At 48.0% G+C, this 18,240-nt stretch overlaps 1 protein-coding gene across 4 annotated transcripts in view; it reads left to right on the top strand.

Annotated features, from left to right (window-relative positions):
- Window positions 1-18,240, top strand: part of prx (periaxin) — a 38,758-nt gene that overhangs the window by 3,467 nt on the left and 17,051 nt on the right. For 3 of the 4 annotated variants that reach the window (XM_072459891.1, XM_072459890.1, XM_072459888.1), the window contains exons 2-7: window positions 11,401-11,456; window positions 11,991-12,065; window positions 13,412-13,507; window positions 14,898-15,057; window positions 17,509-17,690; window positions 17,976-18,199. In XM_072459891.1, the coding sequence (XP_072315992.1) occupies window positions 11,401-11,456; window positions 11,991-12,065; window positions 13,412-13,507; window positions 14,898-15,057; window positions 17,509-17,690; window positions 17,976-18,199 (793 nt within the window). Of the gene's footprint in view, window positions 1-1,812; window positions 1,943-11,400; window positions 11,457-11,990; window positions 12,066-13,411; window positions 13,508-14,897; window positions 15,058-17,508; window positions 17,691-17,975; window positions 18,200-18,240 lie in introns of those variants that run through there. The other variant, XM_072459889.1, reaches the window with a different exon arrangement.

Here is an 18,240-nt window from a genome sequence, read left to right as displayed (position 1 = left end):
AGAGTCATGTGGTGCCGGGGGTTCCTGTACAGGTCTTATACTGAGAGTCATGTGGTCCCGGGGGTTCCTGTACAGGCCTTATACTGAGAGTCATGTGGTGCCGGGGGTTCCTGTACAGGTCTTATACTGAGAGTCATGTGGTGCCTGAGGTTCCTGTACAGGTCTTATACTGAGAGTCATGTGGTGCCGGGGGTTCCTGTACAGGTCTTATACTGAGAGTAATGTGGTGCCTGAGGTTCCTGTACAGGTCTTATACTGAGAGTCATGTGGTGCCGGGGGTTCCTGTACAGGTCTTATACTGAGAGTCATGTGGTGCCTGAGGTTCCTGTACAGGTCTTATACTGAGAGTCATGTGGTGCCGGGGGTTCCTGTACAGGTCTTATACTGAGAGTAATGTGGTGCCTGAGGTTCCTGTACAGGTCTTATACTGAGAGTCATGTGGTGCCGGGGGTTCCTGTACAGGTCTTATACTGAGAGTCATGTGGTGCCTGAGGTTCCTGTACAGGTCTTATACTGAGAGTCATGTGGTGCCGGGGGTTCCTGTACAGGTCTTATACTGAGAGTCATGTGGTGCCAGGGGTTCCTGTACAGGTTTTATACTGAGAGTAATGTGGTGCCGGGGGTTCCTGTACAGGTCTTATACTGAGAGTCATGTGGTGCCGGGGGTTCCTGTACAGGTCTTATACTGAGAGTCATGTGGTGCCGGGGGTTCCTGTACAGGTCTTATACTGAGAGTCATGTGGTGCCGGGGGTTCCTGTACAGGTCTTATACTGAGAGTCATGTGGTGCCGGGGGTTCCTGTACAGGTCTTATACTGAGAGTAATGTGGTGCCGGGGGTTCCTGTACAGGTCTTATACTGAGAGTCATGTGGTGCCGGGGGTTCCTGTACAGGTCTTATACTGAGAGTCATGTGGTGCCGGGGGTTCCTGTACAGGTCTTATACTGAGAGTCATGTGGTGCCGGGGGTTCCTGTACAGGTCTTATACTGAGAGTAATGTGGTTCCGGGGGTTCCTGTACAGGTCTTATACTGAGAGTCATGTGGTGCCGGGGGTTCCTGTGCAGAGTCAAATCTGTTCAAATCTGTTCTTACAACATGGAAGGAGCTGATCAGAACATACAAACTAAACACAAATGTTACAAACTTAAACTGGTAAAACCTTATGACCAAAGGTTTTGTACAAATAGAACTGAGCTGAGACTCAAGGTCTGGAGGACAAAAGGTCTAAAGGTTTTTCACCAGATGTAAAAGAATCACATGAAAAGTTTTGATACGTTGAAAATGTTGGCTTGGAGAAACAAAGTCACCGTTATAACTAATTATTAAATCTTATAAATCAGAACTTTCAAGTGGAATAATATCTTAATTATTAAGTAGTGTCCATTTTTCTGTTTCACAGCACCACAAACTTTCTAAACGTGTTTTTGTGAATTGCTGAAATCGACCTTATGATTTAAAAGTATAATTCAGGTACAATTTAGATAATTTACTAAGAAAACATTTGCTATGTTTGGTGACATCAGTTGCTCACAAAGCTTTGGTTCTTTGGTCTGAGGGCTGGGGCCGGTCTGAGGGGCTAGGGCCGGTTGAAACGTTGCTACGGTGGCAGCAGAAGCATCCTGTCTGTTTTGAAGGATCAGCTGGATTTCCTCTGGTTTATTACCTACACAGAGGTCAGAAATGGTCAGTCCTGTCCAAGATCTCTGCCACCCGCCCCTTTACGGCCTCATATGGGACGTTGTGTCAGCCCCCTGCCCAATCAGGAGGCAGGGTGTGTGCGCGTGTCAGTGCCCTGGCCTGGCCTGGGAGCGAGCTGTCAGAAGGAGCAGGTCGTCTGGACACCACAGAGGGGCAACTCCGGCTGCACCACCCGGAGATGGGCGTGTGACCACCACAGGCTGAAAATAGACTCTTTTCAACTGCTGCTGGTGAACATTTGAAGGTAGGTCTCCTGACTCTTAAGAAGACCAACCATTTACTGCTTCAAATGTTTTCAAATGACTGTCAAGTTGTTTTGGAGCCTGACTCGTTGAGCAATGGTTGAACTGGAGAGACAACGGTCTGTTTGTGCGCTGGTCTGGACAGTCAGCTGGACTTGTGTTAAAGGGACACTGAGGTATTCACACTATTCTCGGGAACTATTTGCAGCGTGGCATGTCACTATGAGTCCAAGTCCTGCTCTGTTTTGTAACCGGAGCTGGATTCTTGGACATATTTTGTTGCACGCTATCACACATTTAGACTGTGGCTGAGACCGTCATAATAACAAATTGCAAAGTGTGATATGTTGTTCCAGAAAGTAACACAATAAAGGATCATTGAAACTTCATGCCACTGACACTCGCAGGATAATCATAAACTCTGTTCTGAATGTAGAACATTGTGAATAAGAGCTGCAACACATCCATTGCTGATTGAACAGATCATTCGTATTCTACAGCAAAATCTTCGCAAACAACAAAAAATAGCAAACTTTTCCTCTCTTCAGCAGTGCTTCGCCCGTGGTGCAGTTGTTAAGGGCGTCGCTCCCCTCTTTCTCCCAATGTCATGCTGTAACTGTAACTGTAGTAACTAAAGTAAATCAATAAATAGCAGATGCTCATGTCATAAATATAGAGTTGATTTAGTCATTACTATGACAACAGCGCTGACAACAACAACGTTGTGAAGGGAAAGTGTGTTGAATTTGTTAAAATATTGACTTTAGGACCTAGACACTGAAGGTTAAGAAAAGGATGCGATGGAGAGGATGAGGAAGCTGCTGGTTCTGCTGCTGCGGTGGAAAGAGCAGATCCGTAGGGGAGACATACATTAAATATGAATGTCCTCCCGTCCAATCACAGTCGGTACAACTAAACTTTGTTAAAGTATCTGCATCTGTATCTGAGTGATGTTGATACCATGGGGTTCATCACAATATCGATCCGATACCGATACCAACCAGTGTTTTACGCAAATGCATTTAAACTATGAACAATGTTACATTAACCATCATTATTTTTTTCAACTTCTGTTTGGACTAAAATTAATAGTTCATATTTTTGCAGAAACCTCAAATATAAACAATGTATTACAAAATGTCAACAAAATGTTTAAAAAAAAGTTTTAAAAAATCAATACTTTCTGATACCTCAACCTGTAATTTATTTATTAAATACAAAGTAAAAACATAAAAAGTAACAGTTTTTATTTTAGTTGCCTTGTGGCAGGTCTGGTGGGTCTGGTGGTGGGGCTGGTGGTGGGGCTGGTGGGGCTGGTGGTGGGGCTGGTGGTGGGTCTGGTGGTGGGGCTGGTGGGTCTGGTGGTGGGGCTGGTGGTGGGTCTGGTGGTGGGGCTGGTGGGTCTGGTGGTGGGGCTGGTGGGTCTGGTGGTGGGGCTGGTGGGGCTGGTGGTGGGGCTGGTGGTGGGGCTGGTGGTGGGTCTGGTGGGGCTGGTGGTGGGGCTGGTGGGTCTGGTGGTGGGGCTGGTGGGGCTGGTGGTGGGGCTGGTGGTGGGGCTGGTGGTGGGTCTGGTGGGGCTGGTGGTGGGGCTGGTGGGTCTGGTGGTGGGGCTGGTGGTGGGTCTGGTGGTGGGGCTGGTGGGGCTGGTGGTGGGGCTGGTGGGGCTGGTGGTGGGGCTGGTGGTGGGGCTGGTGGGTCTGGTGGTGGGGCTGGTGGTGGGGCTGGTGGGTCTGGTGGTGGGGCTGGTGGGGCTGGTGGTGGGGCTGGAGGCAGGGTGTGGCTCGGGCTCCGGTTACATGGGGACAGCTGCAGCCCCACGGTCAGTCACAGGATCTGCTGACCTCCATTCCAGCTCCATGAGCTGCTAATGTTGGCCTGAACAGGAGCAGAGGGAGTCGGGCCAAAAGCCAGACATTCTGAGGCAGGACAACACCAGGGAGTGGCCGCTCACGCCGCTCACGCCGCTCACGCCGCTCACGCCGCTCACGCCGCCGCCATTCATTATGAATAATTTACAATAATCACACAATAGATATTAGACACATTTTAGAAGTGAAACAATTTGTGAACAAATATGTGAATTGCTCATCGTAATATTTGAGTTAAACGTAGGCCACACCTCCTTGATGTGAGGTGAAGTGCTTGTTGCTGTGTGTGTGTGTGTCACTGTGGGGAAGAGCTATGGTCTATGGTTTGTTAAGGTACTTGAATGAAATGAAAACATACCCTCCCCAAAAAAGTTACTCCTCTTCTTTTTAAATGGTAAAACTGAATAAATACATTGATAAAGTACAGAATATTCATTAAAAGTATTTATAAAACAGAGCTTACAATGTTTTCTGTCGTTGTCTTGACTGAAAGGGCAGGACATCCACAATAGGAGCCACGCTAACGGCCTCTGGGCTCCAGGTGATGGATGGCCCCAGTGGTTTGCCGGCAGGGGCAGAATCTGGGGCCACTCCTGCCTGTTTGGAGATGGATTTAGACCAGGAAGAGCGGTCAGGGGCCGGGTGAGTCTCAGGAAACTGCTCCTGAGGTGGAAATAGGTTTGGACCCAGAAGGAAGTCCATGATAAACATAACTCTGTCACTCTGGAGGAGTTTAAATGCAGGTTTTTCCTGTTTATATATTTCTCCCTGTTCCTCTGTACGTTTGAGTAATATATTGTTGAATTATAAAGTTTTGTTTTACTGAGAGAAATTTGAAACTGACAGATTTTTGGAGATTTAAAAAAAGTAGGCGTGTCACGATAATCTCTGGAACAATATTTTTGGTGCTCAATATTTATCATGTGGATCTTGTCTATTACTTATTTATTATAAAACGATACGATTTCAGGTGTAGAGATCTGACAAAGTCACTTTCAAAATGGCACCGTAGCGTACCAGTCTGTGGGGGGCGGTCTTTATTACTGGGGAGCTTGGATATAATGAACTGTTATGCGAGCCAATGGACCACTGGACCACTGGACCGGCTCACGCCTCTGACTCAGACATGGCCGAGGCTAAAGAGGCCGGACCCATGGTGGATCCGGTAACCATGGCAGCCTCACGTTAGCTGGCAGACTTCATTACATTCAGTCATTTGATGCAAAAAATGATTCTGTGCTTGTGAATATTTGTGACTTTACATTCAAGAATCACAGACTGAACAATTGAGTCTCTGTAACTGAGGGCGTGGTCAATGACCAGAGGATTATGCTGATGATTTATGATGGTTAGAATTATGAAGGCAGATGTAACCTACAGGTCGTGTGAAAGACCTGACTCTATACTTTATGGAACAGCCTTTCTTCTTCCATCAGCTCTGAGCAGCTTCATTGTCCCTGCTGAAGAGACCCGCCCACAGCATGATGCTGCACCACCATGTGACCGTGGAGATGGTCATGTGACCTGTTAGCTTTACACCACATTTAGCTTTAGATCAAAAAGTGGAGTTTGGTCTGATCAGACCAGATCACTTTCTTCCACATGTTTGCTGTGTCCTCCTCGTGGCTTCTGGAAAACTACAGACAGGACTTCTTATCGCCATTACTCAACAGTGGCTTCTCCATAAAGGCCAGATTTGTGTAAGATAAGATAAGATATTCCTTTATTGTCCCACATGGGGAAATTTCATTGGTGCAACGCAGGTAGATACAGAGGTAGATACAGAAGAACAGATCACTTATAGGAAGTCTGAAAAACACTCTCAGTAGAAGATCTCCTATAAATAAATAAAAACTCCCATAGACAAATAAATACATAAATAAATACCATTGCATGTGATCACGACAGTAATTGCACATGAATATGTGTCACGACAGCACATAGATTGCACATGAATTTCACAGTAATTGCACATATGTGTAGTGAGGACTAATAGTTGTCCTGTGGACAGATTCCTTGTCCACCTGAGCTGTGGGTCTCAGCAGAGTTCCCATGGGCCATTGCATTTGGTGATATTTTTCTTTATCAATAAATCGCACTTGAAATCTTTTTACGACCGGTCTAGAACTTTAAAGGTGCACTATGCCACTTTTCTTTCTCTGATGGGGGAGAAGCTACCCTTAAACCTATCCATCTTGCATTTATTCTGTCACAAAAAAATCGTGTGAGCGGGATCGCCTATAACTAGGTGGTGTCACCTGCTTGGCTCCATGAAGATAGACGTTTAAGTGTTTAATGCCATACTCTGGAACATTCCGGGAGAAGCAGGAGTAAAATGAGCAGGAGCAGAGGAGCTGGACAGGGAGAAGCAGAGGTAAAAGGAACCGGGGCAGAGAGGAGCAGAGACGAGCAATGAGTGAGAGGAACAGGACAGTGGACATGGTGGACATGGTGGACATGGTGGACATGGTGGACATGGTGGACATGGTGGACATGGTGGACATGGTGGACATGGTGGACATGGTGGACATGCACAGATCTGCAGATGTGAGCTGCTATAATAAGACGGACATGCAGCAGCAGGTGGGCCGTCTGGTCCGTGGGGGGTCAAGGAATGGTCTTCTCAAACTTTTAAGTAGCTTTTTGACACAGGCCAAACAGAGAATCCCTGCAATGCTCAGGTCCATTTAACTTTTAGACCATAATAGTCCTGGTTTTGTCTCAGGCACAGTTTAGACCGGGGTTTGGTCCTGAGTAAATCCTCAGTCAGACACTGATCCATGAGGTGGGGTCAGAAACATGGCACAGGTGGAATAATGTCTTTTAGATCAGAAACAAAATGGAGAAAGAGTTTTGCTCTTGCATCTGGTGCAAAGCATCTCTGCTCTTCAGGCTGAGTCTGTCTTATGAAATAAAAACATAATGATACAATAAAATACAGCTGTTTATGCTGCGTCCAGTAGACGTCCAGTAGTTGTGGTCCCAGCATGCACCACCAAACTCCACACGGCTGGAATGAACAAACTTGATCAGAGTTTCAGGGATTGTGGATTATTCTTTCACATTTACAAATGATCGAGGGCAAAAGAAAGACAGAGCCTTTAACCAGAAATCCCAAACTCCAGATTGATTTGCACAACAGCCGAAAGGAGAATTGTGAGTTTAAAGTACATGATGTTTACGCTCTTATAAATCTTGAAAAACAGATCTATTTTAAACTGTTTGTAGCTTTTTTCACAGCTCTCAGAGCCCGGACAAATATTAGCATGCTAATGCTAACAGCCACATTCTGCAGACAGCATCCTTTCTGCTTTTATAGCTCCACTGGGACAGATTTTATTTTATTATTATTTTATAAGGGGTACAGCCCCTTAAATCTTGTTTTACTTTTATATATAAGGCCCCATTAAGTTGCCATAGTTTTTGCGTGTTGTAAATGCAGTTTTGGTCAGAAGCTTGGGCTCTGTGACTAATCGCTGCACAGATTTGACTGCATCGTCCAGAACAAGTGCGAGACCACCAAGAGGGTCTGCGCCCCGGCCAGGGCCGTGTATGTTGTGCCACAAACATGGTCCTGGTCCTAATTGGAGTTGAAGAGACAAATATGTGGTGTGGTGGCACAGGAGTCTGCACAGATGGTGCGGGCGGGGCCGAGCTGGGACCATGGAAAGAATGCAAGGCCCGAGGAGAGGGCATTATATATATATGTGTGTGTGCGTGCGTGCGTGCGCGCGTGTGTGTGCGCGTGCACGTGTGTGTGTGTGTGTGCGCGCGTGTGTGTGTGTGTGCGCGTGCGTGTGTGTGTGTGTGTGTGCGCGTGTGTGTGTGTGCGTGCGTGCGCGCGTGTGTGTGCGCGTGCGCGTGCGCGCGTGTGTGTGCGCGTGCGCGTGTGTGTGTGTGTGCGCGTGCGCGTGTGTGTGTGTGTGTGCGCGTGCGCGTGTGTGTGTGTGCGTCTGTGTGCGTGTGTGTGTGTGTGTGTGTGTGTGTGTGCGTCTGTGTGCGTGTGTGTGTGTGTGTGTGTGTGTGTGTGTGCGTCTGTGTGCGTGTGTGTGTGTGTGTGTGTGTGTGTGTGTGTGCGTCTGTGTGCGTGTGTGTGTGTGTGTGTGTGTGTGCGTCTGTGTGCGTGTGTGTGTGTGTGTGTGTGTGTGTGTGTGTGTGTGTGTGTGTGTGTGCGTCTGTGTGCGTGTGTGTGTGTGTGTGTGTGTGTGTGTGTGTGTGTGTGCGTCTGTGTGCGTGTGTGTGTGTGCGTCTGTGTGCGTGTGTGTGTGTGTGTGTGTGTGTGCGTCTGTGTGCGTGTGTGTGTGTGTGTGTGTGTGTGTGTGTGTGTGTGCGTCTGTGTGCGTCTGTGTGCGTGTGTGTGTGTGTGTGTGTGTGTGTGTGTGTGTGTGTGTGTGCGTCTGTGTGCGTGTGTGTGTGTGTGTGTGTGTGTGTGTGTGTGCGTCTGTGTGCGTGTGTGTGTGTGTGTGTGTGTGTGTGTGTGCGTCTGTGTGCGTGTGTGTGTGTGTGTGTGTGTGTGTGTGCGTCTGTGTGCGTGTGTGTGTGTGTGTGTGTGTGTGCGTCTGTGTGCGTGTGTGTGTGTGTGTGTGTGTGTGCGCGTCTAAGATAAGATAATCCTTTAATGTCCACACAAGGGGAAATTTCGTTGTTGCACTGCAGTAGAAACAGGAGGAAAGGACAGATTATAGGAAGTTTCAAACACACTCTTAATAGAACTCTTATGAACAAAACAAAAAACTCTTATTAACAAAAACTCCTCTCATATCTTAATAGGGAATGGAGGGGGGGAAATAAAATAAAATAAAATAGATAATAAAAATACAAAATAAAGATAAAAAAATCAGATAATAATAATAAAATAATGATAATAGAATAAAATAAAAATAAAGTAAAAATAACTAGCACAAGACTAGGTAAAACTATTAGCAGGTAAGTAAACCGTATAAAAAACAAAATAGAACACTCTTATTTACAGGTATTGCACATGGTTGATTCAGTATTGCACATGTTCAGGGCAGTGTTTGTTATAAAGTCTGACAGCAGCAGAAGGAAAGATCTACGAAACGTCTCCTTCACACATCGAGGGTGGATCAGTCTCTCACTGAAGCTGCTCTCCAGAGCGCACAGTGTCCTGCAGGGGACAGAGTGTCCTGCAGGGGGCGACACTCATGGTCCAGCATAGATGTGAATCTAGCCAGGACCCTTCTGTCCCCCACCTCCTGCACCGAGTCCAGAGGACAGCCCAGGACGGAGATTTGTCCAGCCTCTTCCTCTCCCTCTCTGTGATGCTGCTGCTCCAGCAGACCACACCTACAGGAGCTGATGCACCACAGAGTCAGAGAAGGTCTTCAGGAGTGGCCCTGTCAGGAGTGGTCCTGTCAGGAGTGGCCCTGTCACTCCTGAAGACCTGAGTCTCCTCAGGAGGTAGAGCCGACTCTGGCTCTTCCTGTACAGTCTGTGTTATGAGTCCAGTTTGTGGTTCAGATGAACACCAGGTCCTTGTATGAGTCACTCTCTCAATGTCCCGTCCCTGGATGTTCACTGGTGAGGGGGGCGTGGCCTGTCCCGTTCCTGTTCACTGGTGAGGGGGGCGTGGCCTGTCCCGTCCCTAGATGTTCACTGGTGAGGGGGGCGTGGCCTCTGTGGAAGTCCACCACCATCTCCTTGGTCTTCTCCGCGTTGATGAGGAGGTGGTTCCACAAAGTCCTGCTCCAGTCCTCTGTCCTCCACATCATCGTCTGTGATGAGTCCGATGATGAGTGGTCAGAGAACTTCTGCAGGACACAGCTGTCCATGTCTGAAGTCTGCAGTGTAAAGGGTGAAGAGAAAGGGTGCGAGGACAGTGCCCTAGAGCGCCCCCACACTGCAGGTCCGAGTGTCAGACACACAGTTCCGGGCTCTCACAAACTGGGGTCAGTCTGTGAGGTAGTCCAGGATCCACTCTGCCAGGTCATACTCCACACCAGCCGTCTCCAGCTTGTCCCTCAGGAGCTGATGGTGTTGAAGGCGCTGGAAAGATCGATGAACAGAATCCTCACAGAGCTGCCAGGCTTTTCCAGGTGAGAGAGAGAGCGGTGCAGCAGGAGATGACGGCGTCCTCCACTCCGATGCCAGACCGATATGCAAACTGCAGCGGGTCCATGGCTGAGCTCACGGTGGAGCGGAGGTGGTCCAGGACCAGCTCCAATGTCTTCATCAGGTGGGAAGTGAGAGCCACTGGCCTGAAGCTGTTGAGGTCTTTGGGGTGCGGTGTCTTAGGCACAGGTACCAGACAGGAGGTCTTCCAGACCTGTGGTACCACCCTCAGCTTCAGGCTCATGTTGAAGACATGCTCCATAACTCCACACAGTTCATCTGCGCAGGACTTAAGGAGCCTGGGGCTGATGCCGTCAGGTCCTGCTGCCTTCCTCACTTTAATCCTCTTCAGCTCACTCCTTACCTGTGCTGCTGTGACAGTCAGTGGTTGGCAGGGGGACCGTGTGCTGGGGGGATGGGTGGGTCCAGGCGAAGTGGGGAGCTGATGGTCCGGGGCGGAGAAGTGAAGAGGGACGGGGGTGGGGCATTGTCCGGCTGTGGAAGAGGGAGCATGCAGCTGTGCAGGGGGAGGGGCGGGTGACCGATCAAATCTCAAAAAGTGCAAATTTAAATCATTCACCCACTGTAGATCCCGCTCTGTCTGGTCTGGGCAGGGGGGATTTTGAAGCCTGAGATGGTTTTCAGGCTTCTCCACACTCCCTTTCTGTGTGTGTGTGTGTGTGTGTGTGTGTGTGCGTGTTCGTTCGTGCGTGTGTGTGTGTGTGTCTGTGTGTGCGCACGTGTGTGTGTGTGTGTGTGTGTATGCGCATCTGTGTGTGTGTGCGTGCGTGCGTGCGTGCGTGTGTGTGTGTGTGTGTCTATGTCTGTGTCTGTGTCTGTGTGTGTGTGTGTGTGTGTGTGTGTGTGTATGCGCATCTGTGTGTGTGTGCGTGTGTGTGTGTGTGTGTACGCGTGTGTTCGTATGTGCGTGCGTGTGTGTGTGTGTGTGTCTATGTCTGTGTCTGTGTGTGTGTGTGTGTGTGTGTGTGTGTGTGTGTCTCTATGTCTCTGTGTGTGTGTGTGTGTTTGTGTGTATTTCTGTGTCTGTGTGTGTGTGAGACTGATCTTAACCTTTATCCAAAATCGTTTGACTTCATTTGGATAAAACCTGTTGTAAATATAAATTATATGAGTTTTGGTTATAAAAAAATATTGATGACATCACACTTAATCCAATGGTTTTCTGCAACAAACACATTTGTATTTATATGTTTCTAATAAAGACGAGTGTGTTTCATGCCACAGCATTTGAGCTCAGGCTGATTCTCAAAGTCTCTTCTTGATAAAGTCAGTTTGTTATAGTTGATTTCTCACTATCAGTGAATTAATTACTGCAGCTCCACACAGCAGGTCCTGACCGTGCTGTCCAGGCCTGAGGTCCAGCAGGTCCTGACCGTGCTGTCCAGGCCTGAGGTCCAGCAGGTCCTGACCGTGCTGTCCAGGCCTGAGGTCCAGCAGGTCCTGACCGTGCTGTCCAGGCCTGAGGTCCAGCAGGTCCTAACAGTGTTCTCCACTTTCAGACTCGGACAGAGAGGACAGCCATGTCTGTGTCCCTGCTCCCACCAGACACTCAGCCGTAAGTCACCTCTCTGTCCCCCGTCAGTGTCCCCATCTGTCTCCCCCTGTCTGTTTCCAATGTCTGTGTCCAATGTCTGTGTCCTCCCGTCTGTGTCCAATGTCTGTCTCCCCCTGTCTGTGTCCCCCTGTCTGTGTCAAATGTCTGTGTCCAATATCTGTGTCTCCCCGCCTGTGTCCCCCTGTCTGTGTCCTCCTGTCTGTGTCCAATGTCTGTGTCCTCCTGCCTGTGTCCCCCTGTCTGTGTCCAATGTCTGTGTCCCCCCTGCCTGTGTCGCCTGTGTCCCCACCAGTGTCTCTCTGGTGTGTGCTGTGGTGCATTTGCAGCCTTAGCTCTTCCTGAGGTAAAGCCAAAATCAGACCTCTTTAGATCCAGTACTTGCAGTGTCCACCTCGGACTCCTTAAATGTGCCGGGACACGCTTCACTTCAGACAGTGGAGACAGTCCTGATCCGTCTATGTCCTGTATATCTGTCTGTGTCTCTCTCTCTGTTTACATGGGAGAAGGCAATACTGACTGTGTGTCTGACCACAGGTGAGGGACCGGAGAGCGCCGCCCCTCAGCCCCTACAGCAGCCCCCCGGAGGAGCAGGACAGCCCGGAGAGAGTGGTGTGCACACTCATACCAAATATAGTCTGTGTGTGTATGTGTGTGTGTGTGTGTGTGTGTGTGCCCAAGAGCGGCTCTACTCCGAGCTCCCCTCGTGTGGCCGAGCTCCTCACCTTACCTCTAAGGGAGCGCCCAGCCACCCAGCGGAGGAAACTCATTTCGACCGCTTGTATCCGCAATCTTGTCCTTTCGGTCATTACCCAAACTCATGACCATAGGTGAGGTCAGGAACGTAGAGTGACCAGTAAATTGAGACTCAGCTCCTTTACCACAACAGTCGATGTAGCGACTGCATCAATCCAATTGTCAATCTCACGCTCCATCCTTCATCACTCGTGAACAAGACACCGAGATACTTGAACTCCTCCACTTGGGTCAAGGACTCCGCCCACCTGGAGAGGGCAAGACACCTTTTTCTGCTTGAGAACCATGACCTAAGATCTGGAGCTGATTCTCATCCCAGCCGCTTCACACTCTGCTCAAACCGTCCCAGTGCAGCTGCAGGTCCGGGTTTGATGGAGCCATCAGGACAACATCGTCTGCAAACAGCAGAAATGAGATCCTGTGGTCCCCAAACCGGACACCCTCCGACCCCTGACAACACCCTCTGACCCCTGACCACACCCTCCGACCCCTGACTGACAAAGCACAGCCCTGAGGAGTCCCTCACTGGGAACAGGTCTGACTCACTGCAGTGAACACAGCTCCTGCTCCGGTCATACAGGGACTGGACAGCCCTGAGCAAAGGGCCCTGGACCCCGTACTCCCGGAACTCGTCCCAAAGGACAACCCGAGGGACACGGTCGAAAGCCTTCTCCAGATCCACAAAGCACATGTGGACTGGTTGGGCAAACTCCCATGAACCCTCGAGCACCTGATGGAGAGTCTAGAGCTGGTCCAGTGTTCCACCACCAGGACCTAAACCTGCTCCTCCTGAATCTGAGGTTCAACTATCGGTCAGATTCTCCTCTCCAGGACCTGGAATAGACCTTATGGGAGGCTGAGGAGTGTGATCCCTCTGTAGCTGGAACACACCCTCTGGTCCCCCTTCTTGAACAGAGGGACCACCACCCCGGTCTGCCAGTCCAGAGACACTGTCCCCGCCACGCCATGTTGCACAGACGTGTCAGCCAAGACAGTCCTACAACATCCAGAAACTTTGATCTCAGTGACTTCAGCTTTGGTGATGGGCGAGCCGCGAACTCAGTGGTGGACACCGGAAGTAAGGGATGTCGTAATTAAGTACTGTAATTAGTAATTATTCTATAACACTCATTGTTGTTAAGGTGACCTCTAAAAAGCTTGGGAAACTAACCCTTGTGGGGCTGATGTTCTGGTGTCTGCAGGTGCAGAAGGAGAAGCTCCATGCTGAACTGAAGCAGGTGCTGAGTCAGAAGAGAAACCTGAGAGACATGGAGCCTGAGCCAGCTGACCAGCAGACGGTCAGCGCACACAACAATCCTCACTGCAAACCTTTTATTCAATTTAACTTTCATTTGGTCAATTGAGAGCTAAGTCTCAACGACGACCTGGCCAAGAGGCAGCAGCACAAAGAGCAGAGTGCAGATAAAACATAACATCTTTCACCCATTAGACTATTTACTATGAACAAATGTGAAGAAGCCATGAAATTACACTCATCAGAAATGTCAGAAGGATGACAGAAGCTAAGGTATTATTCATTTCTCTGACATGCACTTCTCTGGGACGCTCTTCATTCCATTTTCAAACAAAATGAGCTCCTTAATCACTGATTAGTGAAAAGGATTCTGATCAGAGAGAGGCCTTTTACATTAAAACATGCCGTGTGATCTGAAGATGGCGCTGATGGACTTGGTTGCTTAGCATTTACTGCTCCTATTTTGAGCACTAACTCCACTCAAAAAAAGCAATGAAAGAAAAGAACACAGTGATATTCAGTCAGCAGAAGTTGACGGATTGCAGCCTATGCCTAGCTAAAGTTAGCATGGAGGTTCCAGTGAGCGCATCTGGGCCATGCTTTTTCACTAGTGGCACCAGTGCAACCTACTGTATTTAAGTAGCTCTGATTCACACGTTTGCACAAATAATGTACACGTGTCGGCAAAAACGATCACGATAAACACCGATGACCCCATTTAATTGTATTAGGGCACATTTGTAGCCCACATGTAGCCCCTGTCACAGCAAGTTGGAGGTCCGCTCTCCCCCCCTGTGGAGCCTTCTGACCTCTCCCTCCCACTCATTCACTAACGCAGAAATGTCAGTGTTCTCTTTTGTTGCCAACTCCCTGCCATCATTTTGTGCTGAGAAAATAACCATTTTGACACTTACTTCTGCGCTATATAATACGATGTAGCCCCCAGAGCTCGTGCTTTGCATCAATGCGGACTGAACCATCACACGTGGGACATGGAGCCTGCACTTTGGCTGTAGTCTGGGGCTGCGTTAACAAAGCCAAGGGGACAGAAGCACAAGGACGTGTGGGACAACTCTATAAAGTAAAATCAGTTTTTAATAAATTAAAAACATGTAATGCAAATGGGAGACTCATGTGAGGTTCATTACATTTTCTGAAAGAATAACCATCTTGAGAACATTATTATAACATCAACATTTTGTCCATTATGTTCAATGTTTTTGTAATTAATACATCAGCATTACAATTATTTTCAATAAAAGCTATATTGGATTTGAACGTATTTACCTCATATCTGGAGACACATTTGAAAGAATCTCCTTTAAATCTTCATAGACAGAAGCCAGCACTTGCATTCTGACATCCTAACATGAAGTGATGAATGAGCTCTTTAGGTTTAGAATCTGCTCTAACAACATGTGACTGTGTCGTAGAGCGAGGAGGACATGTCTGAAGCAGTGGAGATCGTGATGGAAACAGAGGCTGAGGCGGGGGCCAGTGGCTACAGCGTGACTGGAGGTGGACACCACGGGATCTTTGTGAGAGATGTTCTCAAAGACTCTCCAGCTGCAAAACACCTCAGTCTGCAGCAAGGTACAGTGGCTTCCAAAAGTGTTCATACCACTGGAATGTTTGGTGGCAGCCCACAAATCCGAAGGTTCACAAGTCCGAAATGGGGAGCTCTCCGGCTCTCCGCGGCGCGCCACCGAGGGCGACCTGGTTGATCCTGCATATGCTTGTCTCAAAGATTAAGCCATGCAAGTCTAAGTACACACGGCCGGTACAGTGAAACTGCGAATGGCTCATTAAATCAGTTATGGTGCCTTTGATCGCTCTACGGTCACTTGGATAACTGTGGCAATTCTAGAGCTAATACATGCAAACGAGCGCTGACCTCCGGGGATGCGTGCATTTATCAGACCCAAAAGCCATCTGGGGTTGCCCCTCGGGGCCCCCCGCTCGCTTCGGATTAGTGAACCTTCGGACTTGTGGGTGGAACCAAACTTTTTGTCACGTCACAACCACAAACTTAAAGAAATGGCATTGTACTGGCATTGGCATTTTTAATGAAAGGGCAACACAAAACGGCACACAGTTGTGAAGTGGAAGGAAAATTGTACATGATGGAAAAAGAAACGTACAGCATCCAAAAGTATTCAGCTTCTTTTCCCTGAGCAGACGGCTGCTGTCAGAAGTTTCCTGATGATGATTGGTGAACGATTGGATGTTGACCTAATGATTCAATAGAGTCTACCTGTCTGTGTTCTAATCTCGGTGTAAATGCAGCTTGTTCTGTGAAGACAGGGAGAAGTTTCAAGCTGGGTTAGGTTACACAAAGATTTCCCAAACTTTGAACATCTCACAGAGCACTGTTAAATCCATCATCTTGAAATGGAAAGAGTATGACACAACTACAAACCTACCAAGACATGGCCGTCCACCAAAACTTTCCTCTGAACAAGGAGAGCACTGATAAGAGATGCAATGGCCCATGGGAACTCTGGAGGAGCTGCTGAGACCCACAGCTCAGGTGGACAAGGAATCTGTCCACAGGACAACTATTAGTCCTCACTACACAAATCTGGCCTTTATGGAGAAGCCACTGTTGAGTAATGGCCATAAGAAGTCCTGTCTGTAGTTTTCCAGAAGCCACGAGGAGGACACAGCAAACATGTGGAAGAAAGTGATCTGGTCTGATCAGACCAAACTCCACTTTTTGATCTAAAGCTAAATGTGGTGTAAAGCTAACAGGTCACATGACCATCTCCACGGTCACATGGTGGTGCAGCATCATGCTGTGGGCGGGTCTCTTCAGCAGGGACAATGAAGCTGCTCAAAGCTGATGGAAGAAGGATGGAGCAAAATACAGGACAAGAAAGAATAGAATGGTTTTGGTTCGGCTGAATGAGTGAATGAATTACGCGCAATACTCACTGGTTAACAATGACAACACCGTCACAATCGCTGACTTTAGCCCTACATCAGTGATTTTAGGGCCATCGTTTGGCAAGGCTGATGTTCTCGTGCTGCTTGCATATGTCTCCCAAACTGAGGTGACAAAGAAATGGCGCAGGTGATGGAACCTTCTTTTAAAGGCTCAGGTCACACACCATAGGCTGCAGGCGGATGTAAGGGCCTACTGCCACTGTCAGCTCCCTCGGCCAACAAATGTCCAGCTACACACTGTAAACTCCGCAGTCAATTGAATCCGTGCTACATGCAAAACAAAACAAAACTTCATGCAACTGCATGATGCTGGTTCAGAGCCAGTTTCGGAGCCAGAGAGCGGTGCGCATGGTCAATCTTTATTTTCCCAGCTTTTGTTGGAGATATTCGGGGATCCATACTTGACCGCATCCTTACCCTCAGTGTCCTATGGAATGCTGTCAATCCACATATTACATCCACACTTTTGTTCTCCAGGTTGTCCAGTTTATCTATTATAAATGGTTTGTTAAAATAGCCAACTTGGTTTGCAAAGCAGAAACGGTGTCCCTCAGGCCCGAGACCTCCTCCTTGGCTTGGGTTTCCAGCTTGCCATTCTCGGATTTCAAATCATGCATCTTTGTGTCTTTGTGATCTTGTCTCCCATAAAGCCGCCATAATCACTGGGTCCATCCCAATCCGTGTCTCCTCTACAAATTCATCTGATCTGGAGCTCGAGATGGCATGAGCTCATGGTACAGACGGAACAACAATTGAGCTTGAGCCGAGGCCTGGCCTCTCTCTCTAGGTAGAGATTCGGTGCTGGCCGTGTCTGGGCACACAGAAGTTAGCGCCGGTGGGGAACTAGCTAGCTTGGCTATAGCATTGCTAGTCATGTTCTTGAAATAAGTGTCCAGTTTCTTCATATTTCTGCTCCCACATAAAAATATCAGGTCTCCCCAGGTGAACTTGTAATGAAGACTATTACTATCATTTCCACGGTATGACCACATCCCGACAGACACTTGTGCGCTAAGGCGCCATCATCCCTGAAGTCCCAAATAAAGTCCCTTAGATATAAAATGTTAGAATGCTTATTTTCATATTTTCTCTCTGCAGGAGATCAACTCTTGAGTGCCAAAGTCTACTTTGATAATGTCAAGTATGAAGACGCGTTAAAGATCCTTCAATGTGCAGAGCCATATAAAGTCAGCTTCCAGGTGAAGAGGACGGTCACAGAAGAGGCCCCCAGACTGCCCAGTGTAGAGGTCAAAGGCCCTCGAGGCAAAGTGACTAAACTGGTAAGAGTGTGGTGATAAGCTTGCGTACTATGACCACAAATTAATCTTGGATCTTGCATTTGGTTGCACATATTAAACAAAAACAAATGTATGAATGATTATTTACTAATAAATTATGTATTATTATAAATGTTAATTACAAGTCAAAGTAAACTAGTAGGCTACAATACTAAATATACTACCAATTTCAATATAATTGCATAATTACTTGTCTTTATGCAGATTGTTTTCACACTAAGACTATAGCTTGGGGTTGAATATTGCCCATGATTTGTGATGTTTCAGAGTGTGAAGGGGATGAAGCCATTTAAAACCCAAAAGAAAAGAGGAGGTCGCTTTGGCCTGAAAAGGCTAAAAGAAAGGCACAAAGAAGATCCGGATATGGAGGAAAGATCCCCCAGTGTGGACCAGAGTGATGTGGAAGTGGAGTTCTCACTTCCCAAATTAAAACAAACCCGGAGTTCCAAGGAGCAAGTTGGATCTGCAGGAAAGAGCAGAGCGTTCGTCAGGTGAGCTGCAGCTGCTCCTGCAATGAGGGTCAGAACAAATG

This window comes from Eucyclogobius newberryi, unplaced genomic scaffold, assembly GCF_026437365.1.
Source record: "Eucyclogobius newberryi isolate DKJ021-1_F unplaced genomic scaffold, fEucNew1.0.hap1 SCAF_10, whole genome shotgun sequence".
In the NCBI taxonomy this organism is placed as follows: Eukaryota; Metazoa; Chordata; class Actinopteri; order Gobiiformes; family Gobiidae; genus Eucyclogobius; species Eucyclogobius newberryi.
Note: the sequence above shows the minus strand (reverse complement) of the source record. Positions and strands in the feature narration are given on the sequence as shown.